Below are 25,331 nucleotides of genomic sequence, written 5' to 3' on the forward strand. Positions count from 1 at the left end.
AGCCTCCGGGACGAATCACTGCGAGCGCTGGCGTGGCCGCCCTCTCCGGCGCAGGGGGCGGGGCGGGGGCGGGGTGACTGAGCGCGCCTGCGCGGTGGGCGGCCTTTTTCACGTGCCCCGAGGCCGGACTGCGGGTCTCTCCTTTTGGTGGCGGCGCGAGAGCAGAGTCCGAGCTGCGGCGGCGCGAGTCATGGTGAGTCCCTCGTGGCTTGGAGGCTAGCGGGCCTGGTCGGCCTGAGGTGCACGGCGAGCCCTGCTGGCCCTCTCCGGGGCCTGGCAACATGGAAGAGTACCTCTCGGTGACCTTGTACACCTGCCTGCGAAGTACAGGCCCGGCGGACCCCGGCCTCCTCACGCGTGGGCTGGGGCGAGCACGGACCTCGTAGGGTCTGAATGGGGGTGCGGTGTCCTGGCCAGCAGCGGGGCCCGGGGCGTAGAGCGACAGGCCGGGAAATTATGCAGGACCAGCCTGCGGCAGAAAAATACTTGACCTTGGCGTAAACCACGGTTCCCCTTAAAGGGGTCCTAACAGATAAGCTTGACTTAGAAAGTGGACCCCTCCTAAAGGCACAGTCTGGGTTTTGGTGTTTGACGTAAGGCCCGCAGTGGCGTTGCCTGTTGAGAATGTAACTGCATAGCTTTTGTTTGTCCCAGCTCTAACATTTCTCTCCGCAGGCAGGAAAAGCATTTAGAAAGTTTCTTCCGCTGTTTGACCGAGTATTGGTAGAAAGGAATGCAGCCGAGACGGTGACTAAAGGTGGCATTATGCTTCCAGAAAAATCTCAAGGAAAAGTGTTGCAAGCAACAGTAGTGGCCGTGGGGTCAGGCTCCAAAGGAAAGGTAAATGGGGAGGCAGTGGAACTGATTTTTTATGGGAAATGGAAGAATAAAGGCATGAGAAATCCTGAGTGATTAAAAGTACACTAGCTGGTGTCATATGTTAGTTTTAAGGTAAATGATTGCAAAATACACTGGCTTGTTTTACACTAGGACTTCTAGAATACTAAAATGGCCCTTGGTAGGTGTTTGGTGGCCTGCTCTGACCATAAGTTTATTCAAATTTTAAATTTTTGATGAGGCAAAGACTTTTTCAAAATACACTGTGGAGGCCTTCTAAGAATCGAGGAATCTGGTATGATGGGGCATGCCTGTAATCCTAGCACTAACTAGGGAGGCTGAGGCAGGAGGATCCAGAGTTAGAAGCCAGTCTGGCTACACCCGGGGGTTGGGGGGAGAAACTTGAACTGTTGGTTTAACTTTTAACCTTATAATCTTGTGGGGGGGGGCACTTGGCACAGCTAAGAAAAGGAGCATGTTGAGGTATTCTCCTTGTTCTCCAGTTAGACTACAGGCCTCCAAAAGAGTTGGTCACTACAGCATTTATTGTGTTTGGCGTGAAATATTACAGTTGCATTGTTTCAGTTGTCTGAAAACAAGAAAAGTTCTAATGAGCCATCCTGGAGTTGGGAATAGCAGGGCTTTGGGGAGTGGGCAACTGCTTCAGTCTTTTTATGCAGATGTGTACTTTAAAGGAAAGGAAATCTTTCAACTAATCTTTTGTTGGTTGAAAGAAGTCACACATGACCATATCATATGGCTTTTAAAGCTGCTTTATTTCACATGGTCTACAGGTTATGTTAATATTTTACAATTTCTTAAACTTAGCATTGGTTAGTTAAAGTTAGCTTTTCAAGCATAACTATTTTTTTTAAAAATTGTAAACCACCATGGTTACTTCAGATTGTAGTTCTACCGTGGTGTTTTAGACTTGGAGATGTGTAATATATAATATAAATTATATTAGCTATCCCTACTTTTATTTTTACATACTGAATTTAACCAACATTTCATTAGTTAACAGTGATTTAAAAGTTACTCATGCCTGTAATCCTGGCTACTCAGGAGTGAGAGATGAGGGTTGTTGTTCAAAGCCAACCCAGGCAAATAGTTCTTGAGACTCTATCACAAAAAAGGGCTGGTGGAGTGGCTCAAGGTGTGGCCCTGAGTTCAAGCCCCAGTACTGCCCAAAAAAAACAAAAAAGTTAACTATATATCTGGTGAGCTAGGTGTCTTTGTTAATAACAACCTTATTTTCTTAAGGATGGAGAGATCCAACCTGTTAGTGTGCAAGTTGGAGATAAAGTTCTTCTGCCAGAATATGGAGGCACCAAAGTAGTTCTAGATGACAAGGTATGTAATCGTAATCATTCTAAAAGGAAATTTTAAGTATTTGCTGTTAACTAATAGTTTGTTAACTAATAGTTTCTCTATTTGCAGGATTATTTCTTATTTAGAGATGGTGACATTCTTGGAAAGTACGTAGACTGAAATAAATCACTGAGATGGCATCACATGAAGCTGCCCATTCCACTGACGTCCTGAAATCTTTCATCATGTAAATAATTTCCATGTGTCTCCCTTTTATAATAAACCAATGATACCTAAACTGATGATATCCATTGTCTCTGAAGTTTAGTTTAACTGTACCTGTATAAACATTTCCCAATAAAATATGTAAACGAATGGGTACTTTTTAATATAAGGTGGTTTTAGAGTTCTTCAGTTTGGTATCTTCTCTTTGAGTAATCTGTAGAGAATTCTGAGAAACAAGGTTTTTCTAGGTAAATGATTTTTTGAGCTGAATCTAGCATTATTACACCGATGGTTGATACTGATAGAAACAGATTTCCACTTACAAAGTTAGCAACATTTGGGGTTCAGTTACAACAAACTTGTGAAGTACAAGTTCTTTGGTTGTAGAGTCTAGTGGTTTTTTTTTAACATCTCGGTTTGTAACTTTTGTGTAAAAAAACCTTTACTTCCTAAATGAACATTTCCAGTTCTTAAAACTTAACACTACTACATAATGTATTTGGCAAAAAAAAAAAAATCTACACAAGGTGCAATCACTAACCTAGACTGAGTGCTGATTTCAAGGGTTGGCACTGTGTGGTAGTAGCAATACCTAACACTTAGGTGCATTTTCTAGATGCTTTGCATGTATTGACTAGTTTAATTTTTCAACCACCTTGTGAACTGTGCTGTTGTCATCTTGCAGGTAAGGAAGCTGAGGCACGGGGCTAATAAGATCATTCAGTAGGAAATTGAAAAGCCAGGCTTTAGATATAAGCAGTCCACTTCCAGGTGCTATTAAAAATTTGGTCCTTTATGGGGTTGGGAGCATAACTTAAGAGGTATAGTGGCTGCCTAGCAAGCTCAAGTCTTGAGTTCAAACCTCAGTACAAGAAAAACTTCTTTATGCCTGTTATATTCTTAGGTACTTCTATGCATTCACTACACATCTCTTGGAGTAATCTTTGTGGTGATCACTGGTATAGGGAGTGACTAGTAACTGTCTAGCACTCAAGTGTATCTAGTAAACAGTTTGTTGGATTTTTTTTTTTCTTTTTCAACACTTCCACAGGTTTTTATTGATCACCTATTATTACGGTGTGCACCAGAAACAGCATTGGTGAAAGTATGTTTGCATAGCTTAATGTTTTTCACTGATAACTTGTCTTTTCTTGCCTGCCTCCTCCCTCCTTTGGTGTTTCCCAGCTCTGTAGACTAATAATCTCATGAGTCTGCTTCACTGGTTACATAGATTATAAAAGTTTTAAAGACACTCATCAGAAGAAAATGCCAAATACAGTTTTAGCATTCACTGAACTAGCTGCCCAGAGCTTCATGTTCATGTCTTTAATTTTCACATTATTCCTTTTCACAACCACCGAGACCAGCATTCTGGTCCTGTGTGGGAAAGGGAACCAAAGGGTTGAGTTTGTTGGATTTAACAAACAAGGAAACTGCAAAGGGATAGTCCTGTACTAGAGTTGATTAATCCCTAAGTACCACTATCAGCTACCAGCTATTACAGTAGTTTCTTAGTATAAGTACTTAAAATCTAACTAGTTTTGGCTCCTTATAAAAAATAAGTTTGTGATGTTTCTTAAAAGATTGTGTCCTATGTTTTTTTGCTTTCGGTGCTGGAGATTGAACCCAGAGCCTCTTGCATGCTAGGCAAACTTGGTACCAGAGCAAAGCCCCACTTTCAATAGTTGAATTCAGTAGTGGAATTGAAGTCTAAATGTAGTAGTATGTAATAATGGTCTAACTTGTGTTTCCCATCAGTAAAGGCATATGTACTTTTAATATGTATATATTTAAATTTATGCATGTTAGTGCCTTTGGTATACTAAGACTCAATTCTTGTCAAATTTGGATGAGAGAAATGCCTAAAAGTTCTTACCAGTTTCCATGTGGATCAGCAATTTCAAACTCTTCCTCAGGCATAGCTGGATAACATGCCTGCACATTGTAACCTGAACACAGATTTCCTTGGGTTTTACCAGGAAGAATTTTGCCTGTCTTACCCCCCTTCCCCCAACCCTTGTACTGGGCCTACACCTTGAGCCGCTCCACTGTCCCCACTGTCCCCTTTTTTGTGATGGGCTGTTCGAGATAGGGTCTCGAACCTATTTACCAGGGCTGTTTACCAGGGCTGGCTTCGAGCTGAAATCCTGATTTCTGCTTCCCGAGTAGCTAGGATTACAGGTGTAAGCCTATCTTTATCTCTCTCCATAATTATTTTTCAGTTCAACAAAAGGTAAACAGCAACATACTAACCTGAAACATGCAGTTTCACATTCCCCAGTGCCCTAAATTTCTCATGGCAAAAACTCCCTTATTTTATCAATGCAATCTCATAATCTAAAATTACTTAGGAAGGGTAGTGTGGCTCAAGTGGTAGAGCACTTGCTTAGCAAGTGCAAGGCCTTGAGTTTAAGCTTCAGTCCTAAAGAAATGACTTCCTTAGCATTTCTTCTAGACAAAACATCACGATAGGACTACTGTGGTACAAAATTACTCTGATTTAGTGAGTTTGAAATTGTAAGTATGGCAGGTAGTTCCAAGGATGAATTAAAAGTTTGAAAATTGCCTTAGTTTTCACCTCTGCTTGGAAAGCAACATGGGAGAATAATGGGAAGCCTTGGCCTTTGGACTGGATTCCTAATGTGTCAAGTTACTGCCACATGGCCTTGAGCAAATTTCTTCATCTTGAGTTAGGTTTTCTTGGTTCTTTGTGATAAATTCCCACTCCTAGCTTGTCATTTTGGCTTTTTTGTTTTTTCATTTGCCTGGCACGTGCTAGGCAACTGCTGTACCACTGATCTGTGCCTCCAGGCCCTTTAAAATTTTTTTGACACAGGGTCTCTGAATTGTCCAGGCTGGCCTTAAACTTGTGATCCTCCTTTCTCAGTCTCCTAAATTACAGGTATGTGCCATCATGCCTAGCTATTGCTGTTTTAAGCTACCAAGTTTGGGGAAATGTTTATGTAGCAATACATAACTAATGCAGTAGTTTATGAACATTCTGAGAGGGAGGATGTGATCAGAAGAGACAAATCACAATAGAATACAGTTCAATAAGGCGCCTAATGCCACTCATGTTTTTCTGTAACACTGATCTCTAAAATTATGCTATTATTTTTACTATGTGCCACCCCAGCTCCCCTCCCCCAATCTTATTTATCCTTTTATCTCCATTGCTTAGAACAATGCCTGGCATTTAAAAAAAAAAAAGAATGACTTTAAAATACTATAATAAACTGGCTTTGGCTTTTTTTTGAAGGAAAAGGAAATAAGCTTTATTATTCATCAAATGAAGAGGAGGGCAGTAAGATTCCAGTCTTAAAGCTCTGTAATGCTCCTGAGAGAAAACATCTGGATTTTAGAAGGAAGATTGGGAGCCATAGTTTCCTTTTTTTTTTGGTTCTGGGGTATACGATGGAGTGCATGCCCCAGATCAGATGGTGGCCTTGCTCCTTATCTCTCAACTAACTAGTGCCATATTTCTGAAGTTGTATGTCTTGCTTGACAGAGGTTTACTCCTTCCTGGTGGGAAGAGAAAGATGGGGTGGAGGAAGATTGCCTAATAAACTGGCTTTTGAAACTGATGTTTTCCCAAGTCATGCCTTGGTTTTTTTTTTAGTGGCACTGGGGTTTCCAAGTCATATTTTAAGGTTAAATGAGACCAAAACAGCATTTTGCAAGACTTGAGGCTAAATTCCTTTTGTTCTTTGTTTCTTAAAACAGGGTCTCAACTATCTAGCCCAAGCTGTTCTGAAACTCCCAACTTAATCTGTAAGAGAGTAGAGGAACTGGATCTGTTCTTTTTTTTTTTTTCCCCTGCTTTCTGGTGCTGGAAATTGAACCCAGAACCTGCTTGACAAGCATTCTGCCATTCAGCTACATCCCCAAAATTCCCTGTGTCGTTTAATAGGAAAATACCCAGATACAGGAATAACCAAAATACTTAATAACTTTAAAAGAACTTGAAGAGGGGCTGGGGATGTAGCGCAATGGTTAAGTGTTTGCTTAGTGTACATGAGGCCCTGGGTTTGATACCCAGTACCACAAAAAATTAAAAAAGAAACCATGGAACCATTAAATATTGGAGAAGACGTTTCAGAGTTTGATGTAGTATCCAGAAGCCAAAAAGGAAAATGCGACTTGAAACACCAAAATGACATCTGCAAGTTTAAAACATAACAAAACCAAAGCCATGGACTGTATTTATAGCTCATTGGTAGAGCACTAGCATGTGAGAGGCCCTGGGGCTGATCTGAAGTACCACCACAAACAAATAAAACCCCACAATAAACTAGTGTAGTATAGTTGTATACTCATGTAATCCCAGCCTGGGGAGGCTGAGGCAGGAGGATCTACAGTTCAAAGCCAGATTGGGCTATGTAGCTATAGAACCTGTCTCAGATACAGCAATAAACATATATACATACATAAATATATATGTATATATCTGTGTGTGTGTGTGTTTATGTGTCAGAAATTGGAGCAACTTGGATGGTCCTTGTTTGGGGATCTCACTAAACTGTCATTATCACTTGGGATGGAGTATACTGTTCCAAAATGGAGAACTCAGTGTTGGTAAGTTGATAACTTGCCTTTGGTAGAAAGTCTCAGTTTCTCACTACATAGACCCCTTTACAAATCTACTTGAATGTCTTTCTACATGATAACTTCATGATCTAAAAGAGCAAGGCAGAAGCTGCACTGTCTATTATAACAACATCAGAAGTCACATACCATCATTTCCACAATATTCTTTTGGTTTTACAGGTCAACTCTATTCAACAAGAAAGAGAATCATAGAAGAGTAACAAGTGTGAAGCTTGATCCCTAGTAATGCAAAACAACAAAAAATTTTAAAATTTCCGCAGCGTGCAAGCCCGACAAGGTGGTACATGTCTGTAATCACAGCATTAGAAGGCTGATGCAGAATGATCTCAAGGCCAGGTGCTGGTGGCTCATGCTAGTAATCTTAGCTGCTTAGGAGGCAGAGATCAGAATTGTGGTTCAAGGCCAGCCTAGCAAATAGTTTGGGAGACCCTATCTCAAAAATACCAAACTACATAACACAAAAAAGGGATTGGCTGAGTGATTCAAGTGGTAAAGGGTCTGCCTAGCAAGTATGAAGCCCTGAGTTCAAACCCCAGTTTGAACACACACAAAAAAAAGGACCTAGAGTTCAAGGTCAGCTTGGGATACATAGAAAGACCCTGTCTCAAACAAAACAAAATCCCCCAATGTGAATTTCATATTGATAGATATTTGGAAATTACTTACAGTACTTTGGATTTATAAAATATTTTCTTCTGAAATTTCCAGAGACTGTCATAAATATTTAATTTTATTCTTGCTTTCATAGTGTGTGATGTAGAGGAAGACATGCTCTACAAACCTTCAATACAAATGAAATTTATTCAATAGCTTCTTCAAAATTTTGTCAGTAAGAATGGATTTTCTGAATCCCAGTTCAGTGCTATTTCCATTAGTCAATGTGCCTTTAACTGAAACATTCAAATGACTTCATTTACCTGAAATAGTCTAGTAACCTTTCATTATATATAACTAATTACTGTTTTTAGGGATTCACTTGCTATGCTAGTGCTCTACCACTGAGCTACACCCCTAGTCCTCAACTAGGCTCTTGTCAAAATGTTCTCTATTTGGAGGTCATAATCTGCAGGGTGGTGGAGGACTGAAAATGTGAAGGTTATGAAGTAGAAACATTCAGCCAGCTCTTACGAACAAGGTTCTTTCTGTGAACAAGGCCAGCATTGATATCACCAGGCAAATTTACTGTTTTGTTTTTTTTTTCAGAGTGATTTATTAGCAAAGCAAAAGTACCTGGACTTTCTTTTATAAAAAAAATAATAACTTGGTATTTTGTTCCTGAATTTAACGTGCACTCATTCACCCTTTCTTGTTTATTTTTCTTAGATGGCCTGAAAACATTTAGTAAATATGGAATTCAACAAACCTTAAGGTCGAACCCCAATCCCACCCAAATAACCCATTAAAATTAAAGTGATTTCTTTCAACTATAGGTACCTGCTATCTCTATTTATACTCAGGAAAATTATCACACAATCTGGAAAACTTAAATTTCATCCTTGGAGTTTGGAGGAGTTGTTTATAGACAGAGGGACCTACCTAGGACTCTACTCTTACAGACCCTTCCCCAGTCTCTGGTAGGGATGTGACATTTGAGTGTCATCTGTCCTAGACTCTTACTGCATTTAATATAAGAATTAAGGGACTTACAGAGTGGCTTAAGTGCTAGTGTCTGCTAGCAAGCACAAGGCCCTGAGTTCAAGCCCCAGTACAGCTTAAAAAAAAAAAAAAAAGAATTAGTGCTAAGAATTGGTGACTCTAAACAACATATGAAGGACTTGGGCTTTTCATATTTATACCTATCTGCCTGCCACATAGTGGAGCTTAATATTTTGAATGAATAAATCTTTTAATATTAGGAGCTAGTGCTGAGAGGACAAAATTAAGACCTGCTCTTTTAAGAGTTACCAGTGTGTACATCTTTAGGAAAGAATCTTATGTTCAAGCCAACTTATTGTCAAACACTTCTAAGCCAAGTTCCACATCACTGACAGCTATTCAGCTTTGCATCCAATCAACTTAAGAACTTCTCCTCTTAAGAACAGGGAAAATGAGGCATGGGAAACAACAGCCAGGAATTCAGAGAGAAACCTGTATTAATGAATGGCTTGATTAAAAGCACAAGGCACTATTTTCTTTGTTTTTAAGCCTTATGCCCACTCAACAAGCTGCAGCATTTAGTGTGTGCGTTCTCTACAACCTTGCCTGTTGCCCATATAGTGTTATCTGCACCTGGGTTTATAGCTCAGTGGCAGAGTTCTCTCCTAGTATGCTCAAGGCCCTGGGCTTAATCCCCAGCACGGCAAAACCAAAACCAAATAGTGTTCTCTGGAAACAGCAAGGCTATCTTTAAAGACACTTACCCTCAGAAAAACCACTTGGGAAAGTGACTTCTCTGGGTATGAAAAATGTTTACAAAGAAAAATACTTATCACAAAGATGGGCACCTGTCATAAAGGAAGCCAGCCTTTTATTTAAAGGGATGCCCAGACATCTATGTCACAATGACCCACATTTAATAAGTGGGCCAACCCACTTATTACTACACTTCTACCTTTCTTTTGCTTTGCTTCACTAATAAATTTGGTCTCTATCTCAATGGGTTCCAAAATTATTCTTTGTGACATCAGAAAGTCGGTACCCAAGGGCCAGGTGGAGGCCTCCTTCCTTTTGGACACCTCCCTAGAAAAACGCTGGATACACTAGCACTTTCAGCATTCATCTTACGGGCTATGAAATGGCATTGTCAAGACACCTTTACCTAGGGATGGCTGATGTCTTCTAATGGTGGAAATCATGGAACTCATCTCTAAACTGTGCCCATCTGGTATTGCAGGGCCTCCTTGGTCCAAATTAAAGACGTAAGGTTTCTAGCAGGATTGAAAAAATAAAAAATAAGGCCAGGCACCGGTGGCTCACGCCTGTAATTCTAGCAACTTGGGAGGCTGAGATTGGGAGAGTCGAGGTTCTAAGGGAAGTTAAGTTGGCGAGACCCCATCTCCAAAATAACCAGAGCATAATGGACTGGAGGTGTGACCAAGTGGTAGAGCCCTGGCTAGCAAGCCTGAGACCCTGAGTTCAAACTCCAGTACCGCAAAAAAAAAAAAAAAAAAAAAAAAAGTTTGCTCAAACGTGCTTCTTGATCTATGAGAACATTTACCACTTAAAGGAAATTTTGGAATCCTGCAAGATGTAAAACTTCCACCATCCGTCAATGACTATTCATTTTCTCCTGCTGCCGACTTGCAAACTGCGAGCTAATTTTAAGTCTGCCTAACGCACACAACCAGATGTCCACTCTCTCATAATTGGCATCTGCGTCTTTTATCTACGCAAACTTGCCATTGAAAGGTCCTTGGCTTTGAAGTCAGTGGATGGCGGAAATAACATTTAACAGTCTGATTCCAGACTCATGCAAATTCTGTGAAAAATTTCCCAGACTGATCTGTTTCATATTCTGCTTTCCTAAGCGGATTTTAGGAGAGAATTTGCTTGCACATGGGTTTACTGAGACGGTCGCCATTGTGCAAACTGTGCCCAAGGACAAGCAGCAGTGTGTGACGCAGGCCGAGTGCGCACTGCCGCAGCGGTCACCGGGGGCCTCCCGCGGACCTCCTGAAACCGTTACCCCAGCCTTCCCGCCGCTCCTTCCCTGCAGGTTACTGCCCGACTCTCCCTGGCTGTTCCTGAGTCCGCCCCTCCCTCCACACAGCCCGCCCTATTCTGGGTTCCTCCCTTATCTTCCGTCATGCCTCGCGCGGGCTGCGGCTGTTCCGCCAGCTGCCGGCCCTCCCCGGAACCGGGACAGAGAGCGCCCCGCCCCCCGCGCAGCAGCAGTCCCCTACATCCGGGTATCGACTCCAGCCGCCCAGACTCTGGCACTATGGTCATGGCGGAGGGGACGGCAGTGCTGAGGCGGAATAGGCCGGGCACGAAGGCGCAGGTACACCTCCACACCTTCCCTGCCATGGAGCTTTGGGTGCAGAGCTATGCGGCGCCGGCAAGTTAGCGGCTGCCGAAGGGAGGTCGGGCCAGGGCGACAGGCGGGCGGGCGGGGGCACTGCTGCCCGGCCTGCTCTTCCGCAGCTGCAGACCCTTACTGTAGCCGAGCCGGCGGCGGCCGCCCTCGAGGCCTGCAAAGGTGGGGGCGCGGCGTTACCCGCCGAGGCCCGGGGCTGTAAGCCTGCCTGTCAGCCGCGGCTGCTCGTTGTCGCCTCTCTCAGCTGAGTGACAGGAGGGGCGCGGCCATCAGGTGCAGACCCAGGGTTTCCCGGGGGTCGGGCCTCGGGACGGGAGTGGTGTAAAGTGCCCACCTGGTCCCCGCTCCGGTGCCCCTCGGCCTGTGACGTACCTGCCGTCCGCGCCCATCCAGCCCGGCTGGCCAAATTAGGGCGGCTTCTCCTGGTGTTTGCCTGCAGCTGTTGCCTGGTCCAGCAAGTTTTCATCACCTGGTTGTGACTTGTTAAATGTCATTCCTTGCTAATTTCCTTGGTAAATACGTGTGACGAATAGTTAGGGAATGAACTAATTATAATACTGCCAGTTTTCAGTAGGGCACTGTCTGACGGTAAGTTGGTGCTTGTTTAGTTATTGCTTCTTAGGATTTGCAAAACCTGAAATGCCTCACGTTAAAAAAAGAAAAAGAAAAATCAATTTGACGTTTAGAGTTCTGATTAAACTGCCGGCTGAGACTGCTTGTCTTGGAGTGGATGGCCTGAAATCAGAAGAGGTGTGTTTACAATGTAATTTTCAAAAGAAGTGGTAAGTTTTTTAAAAAGCCATGGAACTATGATCGTGTATCTGAGAATTGATTTCGGCCTCTCGTACAGAGTTGTGGAAAGGAGGATTTTCAAAGGGAGCTTATAGATCTAGACACCATCTCAGGTTCATTACAGATAAGGCAGGCCCAGAGAATGGGCTGGAATTACTTAAGGTTACATAGTCTCCTGATTCTTAATTCACTGTGACTTTTTCTCCTTAACACTTTACTTCTGCGACTGAATTTTTAAATTGTTTTGAAAGTCTTATTATACAGTCACTTCGTCAGTTACTCCTACTGCCAGTTTTACCCCCATACTATTGGAAATTTGTTTTGTATGCTTTCTTTCTTACTATTTCCAAAATATTCTTTCCTTTTAAATGTTCTTTTCTCACATAATTACTACTTATTCTGTTGGCAACATTGTTTCTGATTCCTTCCTTAAGTGATCAACTTTGCTTTTTTTTTTTTGAGCTGAGGGTTGGGCTTTTTGCATGGTAATGCGTGCATGCACTCCGTTGCTGATCTATGCCTCTATCCAAAAGTTCTTAATTTTAAGCAAATACTGTTTGCTGTGCTATGAGTAAATCACATAAGAAAACTCCTTTGCATTGTTCTACATTGTGGTAAATCAGGGTTATGTAAAATGTAACAGAAAAGGTATGGGCTACAAGAAAAATAGACTTCTTCAGGAGCAGTCCTGTTTCTGTTTCCTCTAGTGAAATAGGCCTGTTCCAAAATGATATATTTAGAGCTATAATAGAGTAGGTGGCATATCTTCCAATTTTTTTTTTCAGTTGGTTAGACTGGAATATAGACACTCAGTTGGCTGAATTAAATGAGAATATTAAGCTGGATTTTGGTTTTTCTCCTAGGTGTCTAAAATAGATCACAGATAATGAGGCAACACATTTCATTACCAGTTGGCTTTTTTTTTTTTAAACATCTTTTGTGTATATATTCTATCTTTGCTAAAATGTTTTCCATTTTTGGTGGTACTGGGAATTGAACCTATAGCCTCCAGCATGTTGGGAAAGTGCTCTGCTGACCTTGAGCCACATTCACAGCCCTGCCAGTATTTTTTTTAGTTACATTTTTTTAAACAATAACCTAATTTTTTTTTCTTTCTCATAATCCAGCCTGGCCTCCCCTTCCAAGTGCTGGGATTGTGGGCCTGTTCCACCATGCCCATTTGTGATCTACAGTCTAATTTTTAATAAAAGAATAGGTAAAGCACATTCATAGAAATGTTTTTCAGTATAAAGCATATTTAAAAACTGCTCTTTAATATTTATATGATGTCTAGGAAAAGGCATTCTGAAACAACTCCTGAAGGTTGTTTTATTTCCTGACATTTGGGGGTTTGTCAAGTGGCTCAAGTGGAAAGAGGACCTGCCTAGCAAGTATGAGGCCCTGAGTTCAAACCCCAGTGCCACCAAAAAAAAAAAAAAGAAAGAAAGAAAAGAAAACCATATTTCTTGACACTTTTCCTTAAAAAAGAAAGTTCATTTTCTTTCAGAAAGGGCAACTATGAAAAAAAAAAGATACTCTGAACTATTTAAATACTTAAACAGGTATACCCTTCACTTTTCCTCAAAATTAATATGTTACTAATAAGTTGAGTCTCTCTGGGTCACATTTTCCTATCTTCTGCTTCCCCCAAAATGCTGGTTATTATTCTTTTCCTTTATACTTTTACCATATATTCATCATATCCATAAATATGCTTTGTATTTTCTTAAACTTTTATTCACATGGTATAGCTATGGTATGGCTATTCTTCCAGTTATTTAATTTAATTCATTCATTTATTTTGATCAAGGTGTTTTTTTGTGGTATTGAGGTTTGAAGTCTACCTTGTGCTTGCTAGGCTCTACCACTTGAGCTGTGTCCCCAGCCCTTTTTGCTTTAGCTGATTTTTCCAATAGGGTCTTGCTGTTTTGCCTGGGCCTAGTTTCCCATGTAGCTGGGATGACAGACTTACACTGCCATGCCCAATTTATTGGTTGAGATGGAATCGCACTAACTTTTTGCCCAGGCTGGCATTGAACCAAGAGCCTTAACTCAGCCTCTTGACTAGCTGAGATTACAGGTTTGAGCCACTGCTCCCAGCTTGCTCAAGGTTTTGAAGACTGCATTGATTGATAAAAAGTTTACTACTCTCCTTCCTCCCCCAGTTTTACCCCAGAGACATTTATTAAGAAAATTGTGCTACCTATTAAACTTTGGAAAGTTTCTTAATCACTTTGGGAATGTCTGTGAACTCTATCTGTAGAAATTCAGAATCAGTGAAAAGTGCTCCACAAAAATAACACTCTTAAAAAAGTAGTCATTTGTATAACTGTGTTTTGTTTCTTCAGTGCTGAGGATTGAACCCAGGGCCTTGTCACGCCTAGCATTCCAGTGCTTGAGCTACACTGCCTGTTCTGAACAGCTACTTTTTTTGTATATATATATTTTGTTTTTAGTAGAACTGAATTTGAACTCAGGACTTCACACTTGCTATTCAAGTGCCATACTGTTTGAGCCACACATTCAGCCCAATAACTACTTTTTGATGGAGTGCATATTTCTATTTAGAAATTTAAAGCTCTTTGTAATTGGAATAATTTATAATGGCTGCTCAAATAATACTTACGAGCTGTAAATTAGCTACTAGTGCTTGCTCTTTAGGGAAAAAGCTGTTTTTTTGGTGTCTAGAGACTTTTTTTTTTTTTTCCCCAGCATAACTTTATCTCGCCAGTTAAGTAATACATGAAAGGTTAATGGGAACCATATTTGAGGGATTTGGTGGTTGGAAAAAATGTAATTCATAGTTTAAATAAAATCTTGGTGTTCACTTAAAATTCTTTTGATTGATTTCATTGGTACTCATGGTGGAAAGGGTTTCGTTCCTCTCTACTGTGAGCTTGAGATCTTTGTTAAGATTTACATTAATGATAACATTATCCATTCTCTTTGTAACTTGTATGTGCTTTAACCATGAGTTTATTATTTTTTATAGGATTTCTATAATTGGCCTGATGAATCGTTTGATGAAATGGACAGTACACTTGCTGTTCAGCAGGTAATAAAAATTGTTTGTTGTTTTTTAAATGGGTGAACTGTTGCTAATGCAGGTCCTACAGCAAAGATACTAAATTTAAGGGTAAGAAGAAAACTGCAAAGCATTTATTTATGCCTTTTTTTGACACCACATTCACTAGTTCCCAAAAGTGAACTGTTAACACAAAGGCAAATAGTTTTTTTTACAGCTTCAGTAACCTAAATATTTTACCTCTTTGGCATAGTTAAGTATTCCTATATGTTTTAGTACAAACCAGATTCCACTGAGTTAATGGAATACCCATTTAAAGCCTCATTGTATTTTCAGATGGTATATCGAACTATAATCAGACTTAAATACATTTTAATATCGTTACAGTGTACCAAATTAGGGTCCTAATTTTGAAATTATGAATTTAAAAGGTAATTGATAGCCAGGCGGCAGTGGCTCACACCTGTATACTAGGTACTTAGTAGGCAGAGATCAGGAGGATCGAGGTTCAAAGCCAGCCCTGGCAAATAGTAATGTGAGACCCTATCTCGAAAAAAAACCCTTCACATGAAAGGGCTGGTGGAGTGGCTCAAGGTGTAGGCCCTGAGTTCAAACCCCTGTACAGTAAAAAAATAAATAAATAAATAAAAATAAACTAGAATAACATACAATTAATTAGAAATAATATGTTCACATGTTCATTTGGCATGGAAACTCTTGGTAACATGCTCTTTAAGATTTTTTTTTTTCCATTTTAGTTTTCATTAGTTCTTGACTTTTATTCTTCTTCAATATATGTGAAGGCTAAAATGCTTCCCTTTGGATGGGATAACTCTCTCGAGGTGGACATTTGTAGCATGTTTGGTTGAAAAACCCCTCAGGAACTCCTTATACAATTTTATGAGAGTTAGTACACTGTATTATGTTAAAAAAACAACAACTGGTAGTTCTACATTGAATAGAATCTGGAAGAACACAAAAACAACAAACAAAGAAATTGAGGTGTATTACAATATTGGGTTAGGTATCGGATAAATAACATATTTGTTCACTTTTTATTTATTTATTTTTGTTAGTGCTAGGGATTGAACCAAGAGCCTAGCACATTTTTGGCAAGTACCCTACCAATACGCTACATCCCCAGTGTTGCACTTTTCTTTTTATCTGTATTATATGATAGATCTACTCCCATTTTCTTAATTTTGCCATTATATTTGAGGTGAGTTGCTTGTAGACAACATATAGTTGAGTTACATTTCTTTATTCATTCTAACAGTCTTTATTTCTTAATTGCTGTATTTAGACTGGCAGAGTGAGTGAAGTTGTAGAGCACCTGCCTAGCAAGCATGAGATGCTGAGTTCAATTCCCAGTACTGCCAAAAAAAAGATTGGTATAATTATTATTATCATTTTTCTGCTGCTGGGGATCAAACTTGGGGTCTTGTACATGTCTAGGTAAACACTCTACTCCTGAACTATATCTCCAATCCTTAGTTTTTTGAGACAGGGTCTCACTACATACCTCAGGCTGATCTTGACCTTGCTATGTAGCCCAGGCTGACTTATCTGCCTACCTTCTGGGATTATAGGCATGTACTACCATGTCTGGCTCAATATAGATTTCTTAAAGATTGGTAGCTTTAATCAATAACAAAATTTAATAATTATGAGCAAGTTTAATTACTAAATGTGTGGTAAAAGGACTGGTAGAATGGCTGAAGTTGTAGAGTACTTGCCTAGCAAGTGTGAGGCCCTGTGTTCAAACCTTAGTACTGCCAAAACAAAAAAAAAAAGTTTGAAGTAAAGCATATGCTCTTCTGCTTGATTATTTTGGAGATGGGGTCTTACTAACTTATTTCCCCTAGACTGGCTTTGAGCTTCAACCATCCTCAACCTCAGCCTCCCAAGTAGCTAGAATTATAGGTGTGAACCAACAGTGCCCAGCAGATCAGTTTACTTTGTCCAGATCCATCAGAGAAACTACAGTCATTGACAGCTGTGACCTTATGGAATGTCTCTTTCCCTTCCTTCCTTTCTTCTTTTCTTTCTTTCCTGTCCTCCCCTCCCCTCCTCCCCTCTCCTCCTCTCTTCTGCTTTCCTTTCCTCCCTCCTCTCCCTCCTGTCTCTTCCCTTCCCTCCTTCCCTCCCCTTTCCTCCCTTTCCTTTTCCTTCCCTTTCCTCCCTTTTCCTTCCCTTTCTTCTCCTCCCCTTTCCTTTACTTTCCTCCCCTTTTCTTTTCCCTCTTCTCCCCTCCCCTTTCCTTTCCTTGTTTTTTTTTAATTCCCTCCCTCTCTTCCTTCCTTCTTCCCCTGCCTCCCCCCTCTCTTCAGTGACCAGGTACATTGCCATTTATTGTGAACTAGAGGGACTATTTTGAAAAGAATTCCTTTTTTCTGAGCAGTATGTCTCAACAGTGGGCTTAAAGTGTTCTGTAAACAGATGAGCCGGCTGTCATCAAATTTTATTGTTAATATTCATTGAGTAGATTTAGGATAAGTTTTTAAGGGCCATAGATTTCCAAAATGGTAAATGAGCACTGGCTTCAACATAAAGTTACCAGCTGCATTGACCCCTAACATGAGAGCCTGTCCTTTCAAGCATTGAGCTAGGCATTAACTCTTGCTTTGAATGTCCTAGACATAAGGCTCTTTGGTCTATGTTGGAATTCTGTTGTTCACTGTAGCCATCTTCATCATTATATTAGCCAGATCTAAATAATTTGGTATGGCTACTACATCAGCACTTGCTGCTTAAACTTTTATGTTCTGGAGTTAGCTTTGTCTTTCAACCTTGACCTAAATGCTGTTAGCTTTAAACATCTACAGCTTCTTCACCTCTCTTGGCTTTCATAGAATTGAAAAGTATTAGAGCCTTGCTCTAGATTAGGCTTTGGCTTAAGGGAATGTTATGTTTGGTTTGGTCTTCGTCTAGACCGCTGAAACTTTTCTCCATATCAATAATAAGGCTCTTTTCTTATTTCCTCTATCCCCTCTCTCCCCGCCTCCCCTCTCCCCTCTCTTCTTCCTTCTTTACTCCCTTCCTTCTTCCCTCCCTCTTGTACATACTACAAAAGCTCTCCAACACTGAGCTACATCTCTAGCTCATTTTTCTTTCTTAACATTAATTTGTTCACTGGAATATCACTTTTAATTTCCTTTAAGGACTTTTCCTTTCCATTCACAACTCTGCTAAACTAGTGCAAGAGGTCTAATTTTCACCCTGTCTCAGCTTTCGACAGGCCTTCATCACTGAGCATAAGAATTTCTAGCTTTTAGTTTAAAGTGAGAGACATATGTCTCTTAATTTCACTTGACCATTCACTTGACCATTGTAGGTTATTAATTGGCCTAATTTCAATATTGTTGTTTCGGGGAATAGGGAGGCCTGAAGAGATGGGGGACGCCTGGTCAGTGCAGCAGTCAGATGCACACATTTGCTGATTGTGTTTGCCATCTTATGTGGGGTGCCCCCAAAGCAGTTAACATAGTAACATCACAGATGACTGATCAGAGACCAGCATAACAATATTAATGAAAAAGTTTGCTATATTGTGAAAAGTACCAATATGTGACCCAGAAACACGAGTGTCAACATACTGTTAGAGAAGTGGTGTCAATAGACTTGCTCAATGCAGGGTCGCCACAAACCTTCAATTTGTAAAGGACAAAGTATCTGCAAAGCTCAATAAAGTGAGCACAGCTGATAGAGTGGCTCAAACAGCAGAGCACCTGCTAGGAAGCATGGAGCCCCGAGTTCAAATCCCATACCAACAACAACAACAAAAACAAGCCAAAACAAATCAAAAACCAAAAATTTGGGGAGAAGAGGGATAAAGGAGAATGATGGAGGGGGTGAATTCAGCAATGATATTTTTGATGTATTGTAAGAACTTTTGTAAATGCCACAGTGTACCCAAAACACAACAATAAAGAAAAAAAAGCACAATAATTTATGAGTGTGAGTATGTTGGGGAAGAGGGGGCTTTAGACAGAATTGTTATGTGGAATTTGGAGTGATCTGTGGGAAGAGTATGGATTTGTATTTGCTTGACAGTAGACAGAATCAAAATTTTGGAACATTGGAGTAAGGTTAAAAAAAGAATCAGAACAAGTACTGGTTTCTGTGACTTGTGTCTGTACCCTAGCTACTTAGCGAAACCAGGTATGGTGGCATACATCTATAATCCCAGTACTTGGGAGGCTGACACAGGAGGATCTTGATCCAGGCCAGCTTAAGCAACATTGAGAAACCCTTCTCAAAATAAATAGGAATTAAAGAGTTGTTAAAAGTGTTTGTGTAAGCCAGTCGATATTGATTGGCAAAGAAAGCTCTTACACAGTTGCTATGATCAAGAATTTTAATCTTTAAACCATTCAGATTTCAGGATATCGAAATTATAAATTGAAGCAATAAAAATATCTGATATTTAAAAAAAATTTTTTTGTTTTTATTGAAAGGGACCCTTCCTGCTTCCCCTCCCTCCCCAATGTTGGCAAATCAAACCCCAAGATTACGCAGGGTAGGCAACTCTCCACCACTGAACTCTGCCCCTACCTCCTTCCTGTTTTTAAGTTTAGATTTTATGCTTGTGTTTTGTTCATTTGTTTATTGTTTGAGACAGGTCTACCTTATGAAGCCAAGGCTATCCTAAACTCAAGATCTTCCTGTCTCAGCCTAAATGCTAAGAGGTGTACACCACCATGCCTGGCTTTCTTGTTATTTTACAAACAACTTTTATTGGATATAATATACTATACAAACAACCACTCAGTGGTTTTGTTCATAGTTTACAACAGCCATCACAACAGTCTAATTTACAACTTTTTGTATGTGTGTGATAGTGGGGCTTCAACTCCGGGTTACGCACTCGTTAGGCAGGTGCTCTACCAGTAAGCTATTCGGCCAGTCCTTTTTAGTGTTGAGTATTTTCAAAATAGGGTCTCTTGAACTATTTGCCTGGGGCTGGCTTCAAACCACAATCCTCCTGAACTCTCCCTCCTGAGTAGCTAGGATTACAGGCGTGAGCTACCGGCACCCAGCTACCTGATTTAGAACTTTTTCATCCACCCTAAAAGAAACCCCACCCCCATTAGCAGTCATCTTTTCCTCTGCCCTTCTCTTTCCTCCTCAATCTTAAGCAACTACTAATCTATTTTTTACCTTGTAGGTTTGTTTATTCTAGATAATTCATATAAATGGAATCATAGTAGGTACACAGTTGTATTTTATAGTCATATGAAAATTGTGGTTTGCAATTTGATCCCATTTCCTATCCAGTGAAGTTGAATTGGAGAATAGATAAAGGGTTACCTCTTCTGAGTTACTGATTATGATTCTAAACCTGGTTTTCTTCTAGTATATAATCCAAAAGTTGAACCACAGCAGTTGTATGTTCAAAAATTGTATGTATTTAGTTTGAAATTTACCATATAATACATTTTAATTAATTATAACTTCTTTGTTTATAGTATATTCAACAGAACATAAGAGCAGATTGCTCCAATATTGACAAAATTCTTGAACCACCTGAAGGCCAAGATGAAGGTGTATGGAAATATGAACATTTAAGGTAGGTCTTTTGTGATTGTTGAGGGATACTCAACAGGGAAATGGGACACTGAGGCTCTTCAGGATCAAAAGTAAAATAATATTACTATTACTATTTTTCTACTAATAAAAATATTTTGTACCTACTAGTGATAATTATGAATCTAATAAAATCTGTCGACCAAAAGCCACATTGTAAAGCTTTTGTGTCTTTTTTTAAAAAAATGGTACTGGGGATTGAACCAGAGCCTCAAGCGTGCTAAGGGAAGTACTCTGTCATTTGAGCTGTGTCCCTAGCACTTTTGTTTGTACTTTGTTTCTGATCGTGTTTTCACCTATTTTGTCCAGGCTGGTCTCAAACTTGAGATCCCCTGCCTTCCCTTCCTGAGTAACAGGATCTTGTGTCTTAAATCTTGAAAAGATTTTGAACTTTGCTGTCCACTGGTTGTTTCTGTATCTAGTTATGTTGCAAAGTCACATGTTTTGAACGGTTGACCTGCCTGTGCATGTTTCTCCATTTATGTATTTGAGCCTTACTATATTTTTATGTTTTTCTTAACTCATTCATTCATTCATTTGGCAGTGCTAGGTTTTATTTCTTTTTGGTGGCACTGCGGTTTGAACTCAGGGAAGCTTACTAGGCAGTACCATCTACCACTTGAGCCATTTCTTCAGCCATTTTTGCTTTTAGTTATTTTTCACCTGTTTTTCATGTCCTGTGCTTTTTCCAGACCTTGATCTTCCTACCTTTGCCTCCTGAGTAGTTGGGATTACAGGTGTGAACCATCATGTCCAACTTGTTTGTTTAGATGGGGTCTAGGGCTGGAGGTGTGGCTCAAGCGGTAGAGCACCTGTTTCAGATAGAGTCTATAGCTTTTTGCTCAGGCTGGCCTTGATACTGTATTCGTGTTTAGATATTGCTATGGCATAATGTCTTGTCAAACCAGTTCCAATTTCAAGTAGGACTTTCTTTCATTCTTAAGCATGTATGTATTTCTTTATTGTGGTGCTTGGGATTAAAAAAAATTTTATTTATTTATTTTTGAGATGCAGTGTTAGTGTGCTGCCCGTGGTGGTCAAAAACTTAAGGTTCTGGATTTTTTTGAGACAGGATCTTGCTATGTGGCCCAGGTTGGCATGGACTCTCCATTCTCTTGCTTCAGCCTCCCACATGCTAGGGAACTTTGAGGGTGGGTTGGGTTTTTGTGGTACTGGGGATCAAAACCCAGACCTCATGTATGCCATGCAAACACTCAACCACTGAGCCTGAGCTACGTTCCCAGCCCTGAGCTTACTGTTTTCATACTAGGCATAATTCATAACAAATGAAGTCTTGACTTTAGTGTAGAAGATTTTTATTTCAGATCTAAGAAAATATCTTCCTCCCAATTTAGCCTATACTATGAGATACGCATTATACAAAACTCATAAAAGTTTCATATAAAATTTTATTTGTCTTGATACTATTATTTTTTCTGTTAAATGCTTTCTAAAAATTCATGTATTATAGTCACAGGTGTCTTCATTTCGTGTGATTTTGTGGGTGTTTTTTTTTAGTGATACTGGCATTTCAACTCAGGGCCTCATGCTTGCTAGGCAGGTCTCTGCCACTTGAGCCACTCCTCCGGTCCTTTTGTTTTAGGTTATGTTTTTTAGATAGGGTTTTGAGTTTTTGCCTGGAGCTGGCCTGTACCACAATCTTCTTCATGCAGCCTTCCCCTTGCCTGGCTGATTTGCTGAGATGGGGACCTTACTAACTTTTTTGCCCAGGTTGGCCTTAAACAGTGATCCTCCTGATATCTACCTCCTGAGTAGCTGGAATAATCAGTCTGTGCCACCATCCTCAGCTGCCTTTTGATTTTTTTTGCATGTGCCTGGAGTTAATAGTTTGAGGCTGTATATTTGCCATTATTAGTTAATGCAGTTGATTGTATTATGTTAACTCAATTGGGTTAACGTATTGGGTTGGTTTTATTCAAATTTCTCTCTAGTTTGTATTGAATCTTTGTTATTAAGAAAAGTTGCCCATTCAGTGGGTATAGTTCCATGCCAACACGCATGGTTTAGTGCCAGAAAATGTTAGGCTATATTTCAGATCTGGCCTGTTTCTTCATCTGCACAATTGTATGTGTTAGCTCTGCATTGGATTAACTTGAAACTGGTAGATTTGTGCTCTTTGTCACAGATTACACCTGCCAAATTAGTTTGTTTAACTTTGCTGTTGGCTGTAAGTGGGCCAATACCAGCCATTATTATCTCTTAGTGGAAAACAACTCATAAACACATAACATGATGTGGAGTAGAGAGTGATGGATGATTCAGAAATAGTGTTATTTTTGTAATCTAAGAGCAACATTATCAAGCATCTGGAAAGGAAGTATGAATATTGACTAAAATATGTAAATAAATATAGTTTCTTAAATGAATTTTTAAATACATGCTTTTTTTTTTCTTTTGGAATACTCATCTTCTAGGTATATAGGTTGTTTTTGCTTTGTATTTTTTGTGGAACCAACTTGTTTTCATTTATTCAATGAGGAAACAGTTGCGATTATCTATCTTGATACAGTGAACTAAATACTACTAGGTAGGATTTTTAGAGGGAGCACATTCATTATTTTGACAACTATAAAACACTAGCTTTATGGCATATCAAATGTCTAAAATCAATAGCCTCCATTTCTTATACTTTCCTCCACTATTTATTAAAGAAATGTTTATTCAGAGGCTGGAAGTGTGGCTCAAGTAATAAAGAGCCAGCCTAGCAAGCATGAGGCCCTGAGTTCAAGCTCCAGTACCACCAAAATAAACTTATTGAGCACATTCAATGCATTGCAGACATTGAATGCACCTTAAAATGCTCAGGTTTGTCAGTTTTAGAAAGAAGCATATCATGGCAAAGAAGTACATCAAGGGAAAACTGCGAAGATTTATCAATTAACAATAGTAAGAAAGTTACTGATGGGGCCAGGCATGGCGGCTCAAGTCTGTAATCCTAGTTACTTGGGAGGTGGATTGTGGTCTGATGTCAGTCTAGGCAAAAAGTTCTCTAGACCCTATCTCAACTTTCATCCCAGCCACAAGGGGAAGCACAAATGGGAGAGTCAAGGTCAGGCTGGCCCAGCTATAAAGTAAGACTGTATCTCAAAAACCCCAGTGCAAAAAGGGCTGGAGGAATGGCTTAAGTGGTTGAGTGCCTGCCTAGTAACTACAAGGCTGTGAGATCAACCCCCAGTACCACAAAAAAAAAAAATTACAAGAGAGGTGGTGGAGTGGCTCAAGGATACAGCACCTCCCTAGCAAGCAGGATACCCTGAGTTCAAACCCCACTATGGCCAAACAAAAAAGGAAAAAATTATTTATGCTATGATCCCCATATATTTTATTCTGTATATAGAAAAGCAGATTTGCATGGAAATAGTAGTTATCTTCTGGGAGAAGGTAGTGGAATTGTGGAAAAGTTACATTTTCTACATTATATATTTGGTGATGTTTGAAGGTTTTGTTTTGTTTCCCCCTGGACAAACAAGTGCTCTGCCACTGAGCTAAACCCTCAGTCCTGATGTTTTTAAAGGAGTATAATAACTTGAGGTCTGGAGCAAGACTTGAGTCCCAGCACTGCAAAAACATAACTTGTCAGAACAAAACTTGGCAGTTGGGTGTGGTATAGTGGTACACATCTATAATCCCAGCACTTGGGAAGCTGAAGCAGGAGGGTTGTGAATTTGAGGCTGGGCTATAGAGCCAACACCCTGTCTTAAAAAAGAAAATGAAACAACACTTGGAAAATATAAGTGTAAAACATCTAGTCTATAAAAATTTCAGTCTGTTTGTATATAAGTATATATAAATAATTTTTATATAATTAGAATCTTACTGTAAGTGCAGAGTTATCCTTTGTATGTTTATGTACCAATAATTTACTACCCTCCAATTATTAATCAGAATATTTCAGAAATTTTCTCCTGTGTGTGGTTAGTGTGAACATCTTTGAAACATATCTGTGTGCAGCTCTGATTATTTCATTAGATTCTTAGAAGACTGACTTAGTCTTTTAAGAAGACTGACTTAGTCAAAAAGTACATACTTCCACCAGGCACAGTGGCTGATGCCAGTAATCCCAGCTACTCAGAAGGTGGAGATCGGGAGAATTGCAGTTGGAGGCCAGCCCAGGCAAAAAGCTCAAGAGACCCCTCTCAACCAAGAAAAAGCTAGGCATGGTGTCATGCACCTGTCATCTCAGTATGCAAATAGTGTAAAGAGGAGAGTTGAAGTGCAGGCTGGCAGCGAGCCTACCTGACAAACTCAGGCCCCACTGAGTTCAAACCCCAGTACTACCAAAGGAAAAAGAAAAAAAGATGCATACTTCCTAAGGGGTTTAGTAAAGTTTCCAAGTTACTCTCTCCACCATCAGATTATATCAATTTCTAGTATGTAAGAGAGTAGTTAGCTCACTGGCTTTGGTATTGAACATTATTTGGGTTATTGGTTTTTGTTATTTAATCTGCAGGTGTTTCAAGGAACTGTGCTATTGTCTGTTCAAGTGGTTTTAATAATGAAAGGGGGGCGGTGACTGGTGGAGTGGCTCAAGTGATATCTCGCCTGCCTAGCAAGTGTGCGGCCCTGAGTTCGAACCCCAGTAACACACACACAAAGAATAATGGTATTGACAAGATTCTCTTCTATAGTTATTCCAAAAAATAACGAGCTGGTTGGTGGTGTGTGCCTGTAGTCCTAGCTACTTGGAAGTGTAAGATGGGAGGATTGGTTAAGCCCATGAGTTCAATACTAGCCTGGGAAACACAGCAAACCCCATATCAAACAAACAAATAACTGGAGAATAAATGCAGTTTTTCATTTATGTATTTGCATTTTCAGGCAATTCTGCCTTGAACTAAATGGACTTGCTGTCAAACTTCAGGTAATACTTTATGCTAAAGCTATAATTAAAATTTTTGATATTTTTCTGCCTTTGTAATATCATGTGCTTGCAAAGATTTATGCAGAATT

General features: G+C 40.0%; 1 protein-coding gene and 1 non-coding gene across 4 annotated transcripts in view; one reads left to right on the forward strand and one right to left on the reverse strand.

Moving 5' to 3' along the window:
- Positions 1-37: 37 nt before the first annotated feature.
- LOC109681927 (MOB-like protein phocein) overlaps positions 38-25,331 on the forward strand; it is a 42,990-nt gene continuing 17,696 nt past the window's right edge. The window contains exons 1-5 of one of the 3 annotated variants that reach the window (XM_074071335.1): positions 38-193; positions 676-840; positions 14,742-14,804; positions 20,243-20,343; positions 25,200-25,242. In XM_074071335.1, the coding sequence (XP_073927436.1) occupies positions 191-193; positions 676-840; positions 14,742-14,804; positions 20,243-20,343; positions 25,200-25,242 (375 nt within the window). In that variant the 5' untranslated portion in view covers positions 38-190. Of the gene's footprint in view, positions 194-675; positions 841-2,100; positions 2,191-2,277; positions 2,447-10,766; positions 10,922-14,741; positions 14,805-20,242; positions 20,344-25,199; positions 25,243-25,331 lie in introns of those variants that run through there. The other 2 variants (XM_020156893.2, XM_074071334.1) reach the window with 2 other exon arrangements.
- On the reverse strand, positions 14,840-14,974 carry LOC141422919 (small nucleolar RNA SNORA13). Its single transcript, XR_012447615.1, has one exon. It is a non-coding gene; the product is annotated as a small nucleolar RNA SNORA13 (small nucleolar RNA).

The sequence above is a fragment of the Castor canadensis genome, chromosome 4 (assembly GCF_047511655.1).
Source record: "Castor canadensis chromosome 4, mCasCan1.hap1v2, whole genome shotgun sequence".
Taxonomy (NCBI): Eukaryota; Metazoa; Chordata; class Mammalia; order Rodentia; family Castoridae; genus Castor; species Castor canadensis.